General features: G+C 46.2%; 1 protein-coding gene across 2 annotated transcripts in view; it reads left to right on the top strand.

Annotated features, from left to right (window-relative positions):
- Window positions 1-13,026, top strand: part of LOC139576691 (coronin-1C-A) — a 69,346-nt gene that overhangs the window by 45,460 nt on the left and 10,860 nt on the right. For both annotated transcript variants that reach the window (XM_071403034.1, XM_071403035.1), the window contains 3 exons: window positions 5,771-5,893; window positions 9,322-9,451; window positions 9,910-10,091. In XM_071403034.1, the coding sequence (XP_071259135.1) occupies window positions 5,771-5,893; window positions 9,322-9,451; window positions 9,910-10,091 (435 nt within the window). The remainder of the gene's footprint in view (window positions 1-5,770; window positions 5,894-9,321; window positions 9,452-9,909; window positions 10,092-13,026) is intronic.

Consider the following 13,026-nt stretch of genomic DNA (forward strand, 5'->3'; position numbering starts at 1 on the left):
TGCATTCACCTTATGATATCCAGTGGAACAACCACTTTACAATAGTGCATCTAACTCTTTTAAGGGGGGGGGGGGGTTAGAAGGATTACTTTATCCTATCCTAGGTATTCCTTAAAGAGGTGGGGTTTCAGGTATCTCCGGAAGGTGGTGATTGACTCCGCTGACCTGGCGTCGTGAGGGAGTTTGTTCCACCATTGGGGTGCCAGAGCAGCGAACAGTTTTGACTGGGCTGAGCGGGAACTGTACTTCCTCAGAGGTAGGGAGGCGAGCAGGCCAGAGGTGGATGAACGCAGTGCCCTTGTTTGGGTGTAGGGCCTGATCAGAGCCTGAAGGTACGGAGGTGCCGTTCCCCTCACAGCTCCGTAGGCAAGCACCATGGTCTTGTAGCGGATGCGAGCTTCAACTGGAAGCCAGTGGAGAGAGCGGAGGAGCGGGGTGACGTGAGAGAACTTGGGAAAGTTGAACACCAGACGGGCTGCGGCACTTATTACTTAACTACTTAACTATTAAGACTTAACTACAGCACTTATTGGATACTACTGTATAATATAGCAGTGTTTTGTCATTCACAGTCAGCACATATAGGCCAATCTACTGCACACACCCAGGTCATAGTCTGCCATCTCCATACCTTTGTTCCTGTAAATAAACAATCAGATCTACTGGCAGGGCTCCCTTGCAAAAATGAGACCTTGGTCTCAATGGGGTTCCGTGCTAAAATAAAGGTCAAATAAACTACTGGAAACCTGCAGCTCAACATGAATGACCCACTAGGCTGTTTACTTTCTGCGTCTACATTATATTGTCTACCTGGGCAAGGCCTAAGCAGGAAAGAAGAAATGGATGTACTGAGCAGTGTCCTTGTATAGGCCTAGCCTATATCCCTTTGTCACTCCTGGTCACCTGCTGATAGAGGTTTAGACAGCCCTTTTCCCTCACACACCCCAGCATCCTACGTCCCTCCCTTCTGGCTTCTGCTGCTGCACATCCTGCTGCTTACAGGCCACCCCCCCCCCCAACAAGGGGAATTTGAGAACCACTTTCAGGCCACTGCTGCAATATGGGCCACTTTGCTTGGAACCATGCCAACCTTTCTCTGATTCCACAACCGACTCCCTCCCTGCTCTGCTTGTCTTCCTTCCTCTCTGGCTAAGTATTCAGAGAAGCTTATCCCTGACATGCTGACCACACCGCCCGCGTTGCACAATAAATGTACACGTTATTCAATTTCATCCAAACTGCCCACACGTGTCAACGAGAGTCTGCTTGATGCGCCTAGTCCCACCTCTCATCTCCTCGTTGGTTTTTAGGCGCATATACCCACGTGGGTGATTTGAAAGATGAACGGAGGTCCTAAAGTTGGTTGCCAACTGCCATATGAAGTCCAAAGAAGGAGAGATTACTAGAAACTAACTCGGTTTACCTTTTTATCTGTGGATTAATTGTCAGAGTAGGGAACACACGATTTTGTGACTCAATGGGTCAAAATTCGATGAAGATCCAGAAAAAAATGACCTTGTACATTTGATATAATAACAACCAAATGTTTATCCCAGGACAAATTAGCTAGCATCAGCAGGTTTCATGTTTCGACCTGTCCCCAAATGTTTTGATATAGTTCGTTTTGATATTTCAACCTGCGTGTCCTGACTGCGTCTGGACGCGTGTTTCCCGGTCTAGTCAGCATGTTACTCACAGGCCCAGAACAGGTGCTTAGTATTCTGATGATGTATTTCCGGGAGTGTTCTCTGGACAAGGCGAGGCATGGAGGTCTTGTCATTTTAGACGCACGTATGGCAAACTCCCGTAGACTGGACTTTGGTCGCTGAGCTTGGAGTTTGAGTATGTGTCATAGCCCAACTCTGTCAGTCAGGTGAGGTTGTGAGGGACTCTGAGCTGTAGGGAGGACTGTCCGTCATCTATGGACTAGGTGATTTGTTCCCATTATGTCCATCTCTGCCACTCCCAACATAAAATCCCTTTCTCCAAATTAGTGGTTGAACTACTGTGACACACTGACCACTTGTAATCACGTTTTAACCTAATAGGCTCATATGGTTCCTTTATTTGAGAAACCTTAATAATGCCTGTGACTAACGGTGTTAATATATATTTATTTATATAGGCCAGTTTAACAAAACTACCCACTGTCATATAATCTAGTCCTTGCCAAATCGGACAGTGAGTCAGTCATGTTGCTTAGTAATATCAACAACAGGACTGTATTGGGACATGTGAGCAGCAGAGTTGAACTGGCCAGTCCTTTGTTTTCCTCAGTGGCACAGTAGGCAGGGAAAGGATGGTGGAGTCCTCCGACAACATACTGACTCATATCCTGGTATGGAATGGCTGTCTGAGTCCTAGTGGCCTGTCTACTGCCTGCTATTACACAAGCGTTTAGACATAGGGCCTAGACCGCCCACTCATTGTTTGTAACCTCTCTCTGTCTACTTACGCCTCTAGTACAGCTCCATGAGGACAGAGCTTCTTCATACTTGAATCTGGTTGTTTTGACTTCACACTCTTAAGTTATCTGAATGGTCATTCTAAACATTTGTCTTGAGTTTTGACGTTAAACTAAAGGCTCTAGTATATAACTAAAAACAGGGCCTGTAAGAATTGTCTAATGTCTACAGAGAACTGGAAAGCTCCTCTCTTCCCGTGAATATGTAGCACTTATATTTAGCCCCTCTGAAATCATTGTTGTCATGGTGCTAGAATGGCTGTGGGCAGTGAGTGATATTCATGAGGCAATCCATTGTACTTTAAATAGGGCTGCAGCCATTACAGCAGGGCTCTCTCTGCCTGTGACATCATCTGACTGTCAGGCCCTATGGTGGTCCAGCTGGGGATTCTACAAACGGGAGCAAAGAAAAGGGCGTGTCAGTCTCCCAAATCCAACCCTAACCTCCACAGCATTTTCAGAGCTCACGCTACTCAGACTTCACACTGTGGCGAGCACCTGATCCTCCAATCACTTGGGGTCAGAGGTCAAGATAGAACCCGCCCTCCCAGGCTAGGCTGACGTAGTCAAAGTCAGCTGGGTGGCCAGGAAAGCCTTCCGTTTGTCTGGCTCCTTTTGTTGTGTGTGTTGTATGACAGCTGGTTGTTTCTGGTCATCTGGCCTGTTGTATAAGGGTGTTTATATAAGGGCTCAGATTCAAGGTTATCTCAGGGTTTCCTTTTAAAGAGCAGAAACGAAGCATCTGCTGGCATGTCTATGAGGACGTTATTACCAACAACATGCCTTCATTTTAGGGCTGTTCCCAACTAAAAATAAATATTGTTCAACCGAGAGTCGTCCTGTTCTTTAGACCAATCGATTTGTCGAAATGTTTAAACAAATTTTTCCATATACAGTGCTCCCGGAAAGTATTCAGACCCCTTGACTTTCTCCACATTTTTATGTTACAGCCTTATTCTAAAATGTATAACTTTTTTTTTTTAAGTCCTCATCAATGTACACACTTCCCCATAATGACGAAGCAAAAACAAGTTTTTAGAAATCTTACCAAATGTATTAAAAATAAAAAGGAACTTATCATGAGATCAGGTGCATCCTGTTTCCATTGATCATCCTTGATGTTTCTACAACTTGATTGGAGACCACCTGTGGTAAATTCAATTGATGGACATGATTTGGAAAGGCACACACCTGTCTATATAAGGTCCCACAGTTGACAGGGCAGGAATTGTCTGTAGAGCTTTGAGACAGGATTGTGTCAGGGCACAGATCTGGGGAAGGGTACTAAAAAATATATGCAGCATTGAAGGTCCCCAAGAACACAGTGGCCTCTATCATTCTTAAATGGAAGTATGGAATTACCAAGACTCACAGCCCAGACTTGAACCCGATCGAAAATCTCAGGAGAGACCTGAAAATAGCTGTGCAGGGACGCTCCCCATCCAACCTGACAGAGCTTGAGAGGATCTGCGGAGAAGAATGGGAGAAACTCCCCAAATGTAGGTGTGCCATAATATTGTAGTGTCACACCCAAGAAGACTCGAGGCTGTAATCGCTGCCAAAGATGCTTCAACAAAGTACTGAGTCAAGGGTCTGAATACTAAAGACCGGTTTTTGTTTTGTCTTTATGGGGTATTGTGTGTAGATTGAGGGGGGACAATTTAATCAATTTTAGATTAAGGCTGTAACGTAACAGTGGAATAAGTCAAGGGGTCTGAATACTTTCCGAGTGCACTATAGACACACACCCTAAGTGTTTCAATAAAATTAACTACATATGCACGGAGCCTGTCTGATGCTTTAAGCACACTGTTTGTTTGATTTAAATAATTAATACACACAAATGAATCAAGAATGACCCCGATGGCCACACTGTTAAAAAGAAAAAAAGACAGTGAGTGCCTTTGACTGGTGCATGTTGTCTCGCTCTCCTCCCTACTGCAGCAAAAAGGCACCAGAGAAAAGCAAGTGTTTATTGCGCTGTACGTGCTGAAGCAGCATCATCAATTTGGCGATTTTAGTTTCTTTCATATTTCTGAAAAGTTTTGTTACCGAAATCCCTCATTTGTTTACGAAAAACATGACCTATTCCCTCAACCCTTGCTCTCTTTGTGAAACATGTAAACATTGCATGCATGTGACCAATAGGCTATAGGTCAGGCCATATCATAATCACATCAATAAATTGGTTATAACAAACAATGAACACGGTAATGTCGACCGCAAATGGATGCGGAGGATGTGGAAAAAAACTTGAAACGGGGGAATGTTTACTGGTTGCTCAGGCGGGAAAGTGGAAGTCAGATCTGTGGAAGACATTTGACTTAGTTGTGGAAACAACTGAAGATTAATAAAAAGGAGGGTATATGAGCGAGTGTTGTGTGTATTATGTGCCAAACAGTTGCTGTTAGATTACAATCTTTTTTTCTGACCATTTGGAACAATGCAAACAACACTAAATAAATAAATGCACCAGAGTCGTGCCTCAATTTTCGAATACAATTAGGCTAAGGGCTTTTTCCTCGTTTCTGCTGCTGCCTACGCCACATTGTTCTTAATCCCAATAGGCTGGTTAACTTTGCTAGTATGCACATAGCGACATAGGTAAAGGTGCTAATTCTAGGGCTCGCTAAAGTTTTTTTTCAGAACCGTGGACAGCGACCGTGAGAATCACTACATATTGGCACCTAAGTATCGTATCATGAGGTCCCTGGCAATGCTCAGCCCTAGTCAAAATGTCTGGTTTGTACCTGATGGAGCGCCGCTTCTTTTGGTTGGAGGGGTATTCCTGTTTTCCTCGCCTCAGTCACTGGCCTCCTTCACACAGCAACACAGTCACAGGGCTATGCATGGTTTCTTCACATCCGCGCCATCTCTCATTCTCCCTCTTTTGTGGAGGTTGAGAATTCAGTCCCCCATGCCCCCCCCCCCCCCCCCCCCTTTTCAGGCTACGCCACAGTTGTATTTGTCTAACAATGATTCTGCCCAAGGTTTGAATGATGGGGAAACTCATTTTCTAAGAGGGAGAATGTGAATGTTGTCTCTCTGTTTCTCTCTGTGTTTCTCTCTCTCTCTTTCTTTCTCTCTCTGTGTCTGTCTCTCTCTGTGTCTGTGTCTCTGTCTCTCTGTCTCTGTGTGATTGGAGTGCCAATTGGTTTGTACATAGTCTCTGATTGGTCACTCTAACCCTGTTATTTCATGGTTCCAGTTCAGCTGAGGTCAGGTTGTTTCCTCAGATCCCCGTGGATCATACACCTCAGTGTTTCTGGTGTTTTAATCTCATGTCTCTGTGTGTGTTCTCCACAGTCGGGCCGCATTGACAAGGCCTACCCCACAGTGTGTGGTCACACGGGCCCTGTACTGGACATCGACTGGTGCCCCCACAATGACCAGGTCATCGCCAGCGGCTCGGAGGACTGCACGGTCATGGTAAGGTTTACAGTCACACGCCTCAGCAGAGACTGTCCTTCTCAGTGGAGTAGTACAATAATGTTTGTTTACACTTTACCTGCATATGTACAGTGTATACACCGACTCCAACTGACAGAGGACCAGTTTTGATTGTGAAAGGCCAGACACTGACAGCGTAGGGATGGGTGCAGAATTAGACGGTGATAGGGTAGCGAAGGGTACGTGCAGGCAGAGCTTGCACTCTAGTCTGGATTAGATTAGACCCAGAGAGATGTGGGGAATGATTTAGCCTTTTTATAGGGCTGAGGTCACTAACTTGTTTGAGGCTGGTGCTATACTATATGTCCTTATTTGGGCTGTGAATGGCAGTGATCAGAGTGTGTGCTATGTTCTTAGGTATGCTTCTATCACTTCCCCACCTGTAGGCATTGGCTTCCCCATGCCACTCTCTGAACGTTGTTCCAAGTGTATTTACAGAAGTTGAACCGTCAAAGGTTCCTCTTCAGAACATTTGCGATTGCGGCTAGAAAGGCACTCTGAATAGGTTCTCTAAAAGTAATGTTGACTTTAGATTAAGTGCTGTGATGAACTGTGTTTCTGAGATTTCTGTATCCATAGTAACCTTTTGCAGCGAGAGTAGGAGCTCTGATAGTGTAGCAGTGCAGTTTACTGCTGTCAGGGTTCGGAGAGATAATGATTTTAAACTTTAGTCTTCATTTCCGTAGGTACATTTTCTGATTCTGCAATGTTTACCATATTTGAGTAGTCTCTCCTGGCTGTATTCTCACTAGGAAGTAAGCTACTCACTATGTACATAAAAGGTAACTGAATTAAATGACTATCGCCCCGTAGCACTCACTTTTGTCGTCATGAAGTACTTTGAGATGCTAGTTCAGGACCATTATCTCCTCCACCTTACCCATCTCCCTCAACATCAACAAAACAAAGGAGCTGATCGTGGACTACAGGCGACAACACAGAGAGAGAGGGCACATCCACATCGACGGGGCCGCAGTGGAGCGGGTCACAAGCCTCAAGTTCGTCGCCGTGCACATCACTGGACCTGAAATGGTCCCTTCACAGAGACGGTGTGGTGAAGAAGGTGCAACGGCACCCCTTCATCCTCAGAAGGCCAAAGAAATTTGTCTTGGCCCCTAAGACCCTCACGAACTTCAACAGATGCATCATTGAGAACATCCTATGGGTTGTATCACCACCTGGAACGGCACCGTCCGCAACCGCAGGGCTCTCCAGAGGGTGGTACGGTCAGCCCAGCGCATCATCAGGGGCACACTCCCTGCCCTCCAGGACATCTACAGCACCAGTGTCACAGGAAGGCCAAGAAGATCATTAAGGACCTCAGCCACCCGAGCCACGGCCTGTTCACCCGCTACCATTCTAGAACGATGATACTGTACATCAAAACTGGGACCAAGAGACTGAAAAACAGCTTCTATTTCCAAGCCATCAGACTGTTAGTCACTGTTCTAGCCGGCCTCCGCCCAGTACCCTGCCCTGAACCTTAGTCACTGTTCTAGCTGCCCACCGCCCAGTACCCTGCCCTGAACCTTAGTCACTGTTCTAGCTGCCTACCACCCAGTACCCTGCCCTGAACCTTAGTCACTCTTCTAGCTGCCCACCACCCAGTACCCTGCCCTGAACCTTAGTCACTGTTCTAGCTGCCTACCACCCAGTACCCTGCCCTGAACCTTAGTCACTGTTCTAGCTGCCTACCACCCAGTACCCTGCCCTGAACATTAGTCACTGTTCTAGCTGCCCACCGCCCAGTACCCTGCCCTGAACCTTAGTCACTGTTCTAGCTGCCTACCACCCAGTACCCTGCCCTGAACCTTAGTCACTGTTCTAGCTGCCTACCACCCAGTACCCTGCCCTGAACATTAGTCACTGTTCTAGCTGCCCACCGCCCAGTACCCTGCCCTGAACCTTAGTCACTGTTCTAGCTGCCCACCGCCCAGTACCCTGCCCTGAACCTTAGTCACTGTTCTAGCTGCCTACCACCCAGTACCCTGCCCTGAACCTTAGTCACTGTTCTAGCTGCCTACCACCCAGTACCCTGCCCTGAACCGTAGTCACTGTTCTAGCTGCCCACGCCCAGTACCCTGCCCTAAACCTTAGTCACTCTTCTAGCTGCCTACCACCCAGTACCCTGCCCTAAACCTTAGTCACTGTTCTAGCTGCCTACCACCCAGTACCCTGCCCTGAACCTTAGTCACTGTTCTAGCTGCCCACGCCCAGTACCCTGCCCTAAACCTTAGTCACTGTTCTAGCTGCCCACCGCCCAGTACCCTGCCCTGAACCTTAGTCACTGTTCTAGCTGCCTACCGCCCAGTACCCTGCCCTGAACCTTAGTCACTGTTCTAGCTGCCTACCACCCAGTACCCTGCCCTGAACCTTAGTCACTGTTCTAGCTGCCTACCACCCAGTACCCTGCCCTGAACATTAGTCACTGTTCTAGCTGCCCACCGCCCAGTACCCTGCCCTGAACCTTAGTCACTGTTCTAGCTGCCCACCGCCCAGTACCCTGCCCTGAACCTTAGTCACTGTTCTAGCTGCCTACCACCCAGTACCCTGCCCTGAACCTTAGTCACTGTTCTAGCTGCCCACGCCCAGTACCCTGCCCTAAACCGTAGTCACTGTTCTAGCTGCCCACCGCCCAGTACCCTGCCCTAAACCTTAGTCACTGTTCTAGCTGCCCACGCCCAGTACCCTGCCCTGAACCTTAGTCACTGTTCTAGCTGCCCACGCCCAGTACCCTGCCCTGAACCTTAGTCACTGTTCTAGCTGCCCACCGCCCAGTACCCTGCCCTGAACCTTATAGACTGCTTCCTTATGTACATCGAGTCATTGAACACTGGTCACATTTGTTTTACCCACTTTATATGTATGTACTGTGTTGTGGTCATGGCTCATCCTATAGAACTGCTATACACACCTTTTCTATTCATAGACTGTCTACATACACCATTATATTTATTTATATATTCCGGACTCTGGCATTGTTCTTTCTGATATTTCTTTATTTAAACGTTTTAGATGTGTGTGTATGGCTAGGTATTATTACTGCACTGTTGGAGTTAGAAACACAAGCATTTCGCTGCACCTGCAATAACATCTGCAAATCTGTGTACATGACCAATAAACTCTGATTTGAAAACATCAATATGATGAGTAAACTTGGGTCTCTGTTTCCCCCTTCAGTCTCTTGGTTGTAAGTGTGATCTACTGACTTCATGTCACAGTGATGCCAATCTAAAAGACAAGTTAGTTCATGTGAATGTACTGCTTTCTGTGGTCCAGCATTTTAGAGCTTCATGACACAGGCTAACAGCAGGGAAACTGCAACCATATGTCTGACCTCAGTATATGATCCTATGATGACCCTAGCTATGTCCTGGTCCTGACCTTTGACCCGTGTCTGTCTGCAGGTGTGGCAGATCCCTGAGAACGGGCTGGTTATCGGCTTGTCTGAGCCTGTGGTGGTCCTGGAGGGACACTCCAAAAGGGTTGGCATCATCACATGGCACCCCACGGCACGCAACGTCCTGCTCAGTGCTGGTGAGTGGCGTCCTCCTGTCCATTTTAAAACCCTTCTCGTAACATGTCATGACTGGATGACTTGTGTGAGGTGGACATCTTACATGTTATCATTTATAGTTCTGGTTCAGCCTCTGTGCCTCTGCTTTTGTGGTTGTAATCTGTGGCGTCACCGGCCCCCTTGCTCTCTGCCCCCCCTAATCTTCTCCTCGCTCTGAGAGAAGTGGCAACCTGCTGTGAGCTTGCGTCATTTCCCCTAAACACTGATGCCTGATCAACGCACATCTGTCCTCATTGACTTTAAAATGACCGTTTACCCTGTTTTTATCCTCCATGTCAAAACAAAACCAGAATGAGCTACGACTTGTAGATGGTATTATCTTGTCATATCAGTGCTATTTGGCGTTGTCCTTTTTCTTTTGTGTAGTATGTGTATATTAATGTGTGTATATTAAATGTGTGTGTTCCTCTCTTCTCAGGCTGTGACAACCTGGTCATCATCTGGAACGTGGGGACGGGCGAGGCCATGATCCAGTTGGAGGACATGCACCCTGACGTCATCTTCAGCGCCTGCTGGAACCGCAACGGCAGCCTCATCTGCACCGCCTGCAAGGACAAGACCATTCGCGTCATCGACCCCCGCAAGGAAGAGATTGTAGGGGTGAGCACCACTGACTAGGTTTGAGTATTTTACCCCAAAAAATTGTTCTGAGAAAATTGCAACCGTCCTGGTACCATCCCGGTATTCCCGTTCATAAAGGAAATTTAAAGGCATATAATACCAGCGAAAATGATTATACCACAGTCAATGGTGAAATATGGACTAGAATCTAAAGGTTTCTTGTTGTAGGCTATTTGTCACAATTTAATCAACTCAGTTGTTGTAGCCTAGTTTAAATGAAGGCCTAAAATATTGAGGTTATTACCCTACAACCTAGTGAAAACTACATTTTGAGTTAGTGTACCTTTGACTGAAAGATGTTGGCCCTTTTCGCTCCCTTGCACCTGGCTATCAGGGGAATTTCGGAAGATTGTGGCTGTTTTTACTTTATGATAACCAAATCAAAGTTCATTTGTCACGTGCGCCGAATACAACCGGTATTACAGTGAATTACCTTACAGTGAAATGCTTACTTACAGGCTCTAACCAATAGTGCAAAAAAGGTATTAGGTGAACAATAGGTAGGTAAAGAAATAAAACAACAGTAAAAAGACAGGCTATAAACAGTAGCGAGGCTATAAAAGTAGCGAAGCTACACACAGACATCGGTTAGTCAGGCTGATTTGAGGTAGTATGTACATGTAGATATGGTTAAAGTGACTGCATATATGATGAACAGAGAGTAGCAGTAGCGTAAAAGAGGGGTTGGTGGGTGGCGGGACACAATGCAGACAGCCCGGTTAGCCAATGTGTAGGAGCACTGGTTGGTCGGCCCAACCCGCTTATTGTGGTGACTTTGTCACAGGGAACATATCCAATTCTCCTCTAAACAAACAAGTGAATAGGCCTAGTAGTGGAGATTCAGCGCCATGGATAGCGCCACGATTGATCAAATCCCACGAATCTGATTAGTCAAGATTCGTTCACTCGCTTTCGTTATTGGGTAAGTACATTTGAATTCAATCACTTTTTGACAGCATCCCTTTTGATTTAAACAACTTTCCATATATGTTTGCCCATGGAAGAAGTGGTCAGTGACTTTAGACCTGAATGCTAAAACATTCAGGAGATAGAGGTGCTCAAAGTTGACCCATTTTGCATACCATACCATGAGACATCCATGTCCTCATCGCTGGAAAAGATATTTGATAATTTCTTGAATTACATTGTTTTACCTTTTTAACGTAAATTATCTAAAAAAACAAAAAAACATTTGAATGTTGAAATTTCAATGTTATTCCCATTTTAGTACATTTATCAGCCAATCATGATGCCCACCCTTTATTAAAGAGCATGCTGTGTCTCAACTGATGTTGGACACAACACAAAAACCTCAGATGTAAAATAGGTTCTAAGCTACAACAAATGCCAATATGAAAGTTCACACATTTAGATAATTGACGTTTAAGGCTAAAATAGTTGTACAACCCATGTTTGTAAGCTTACTAAGGACTTAATTAACATGGTCCACACACATCCGCACAGTCGTGAAGAGGGCACGGCAGCGCCTCTTCCCCCTAAGGAGGCTGAAAAGATTTGGCATGGGCCCTCGGATCCTAAAAGTTGTACAGACACTACGCACACTCGCAAGACTAAATATACACACTCGCAAGACTAAATATACACACTCGCAAGGCTATATACAGTGGGGAGAACAAGTATTTGATACACTGCCGATTTTGCAGGTTTTCCTACTTACAAAGCATGTAGAGGTCTGTCATTTTTATCATAGGTACACTTCAACTGTGAGAGACGGAATCTAAAACAAAAATCCAGAAAATCACATTGTATGATTTTTAAGTAATTAATTTGCATTTTATTGCATGACATAAGTATTTGATCACCTACCAACCAGTAAGAATTCCGGCTCTCACAGACCTGTTAGTTTTTCTTTAAGAAGCCCTCCTGTTCTCCACTCATTACCTGTATTAACTGCACCTGTTTGAACTCGTTACCTGTATAAAAGACACCTGTCCACACACTCAATCAAACAGACTCCAACCTCTCCACAATGGCCAAGACCAGAGAGCTGTGTAAGGACATCAGGGATAAATTGTAGACCTGTACAAGGCTGGGATGGGCTACAGGACAATAGCCAAGCAGCTTGGTGAGAAGGCAACAACTGTTGGCACAATTATTAGAAAATGGAAGAAGTTCAAGATGACGGTCAATCACCCTCGGTCTGGGGCTCCATGCAAGATCTCACCTCGTGGGGCATCAATGATCATGAGGAATGTGAGGGATCAGCCCAGAACTACACGGCAGGACCTGGTCAATGACCTGAAGAGAGCTGGGACCACAGTCTCAAAGAAAACCATTAGTAACACACTACGCCGTCATGGATTAAAATCCTGCAGCGCACGCAAGGTCCCCCTGCTCAAGCCAGCGCATGTCCAGGCCCGTCTGAAGTTTGCCAATGACCATCTGGATGATCCAGAGGAGGAATGGGAGAAGGTCATGTGGTCTGATGAGACAAAAATAGAGCTTTTTGCTCTAAACTCCACTCGCTGTGTTTGGAGGAATAGAAGGATGAGTACAACCCCAAGAACACCATCCCAACCGTGAAGCATGGAGGTGGAAACATCATTCTTTGGGGATGCTTTTCTGCAAAGGGGACAGGACGACTGCACCGTATTGAAGGGAGGATGGATGGGGCCATGTATCGCGAGATCTTGACCAACAACCTCCTTCCCTCAGTAAGAGCATTGAAGATGGGTCGTGGCTGGGTCTTCCAGCATGACAACGACCCGAAACACACAGCCAGGGCAACTAAGGAGTGGCTCCGTAAAGCATCTCAAGGTCCTGGAGTGGCCTAGCCAGTCTCCAGACCTGAACCCAATAGAAAATCTTTGGAGGGAGCCGAAAGTCCGTATTGCCCAGCGACAGCCCCGAAACCTGAAGGATCTGGAGAAGGTCTGTATGGAGGAGTGGGCCA

The sequence above is a fragment of the Salvelinus alpinus genome, chromosome 5 (genome assembly GCF_045679555.1).
Source record: "Salvelinus alpinus chromosome 5, SLU_Salpinus.1, whole genome shotgun sequence".
NCBI lineage: Eukaryota > Metazoa > Chordata > Actinopteri > Salmoniformes > Salmonidae > Salvelinus > Salvelinus alpinus.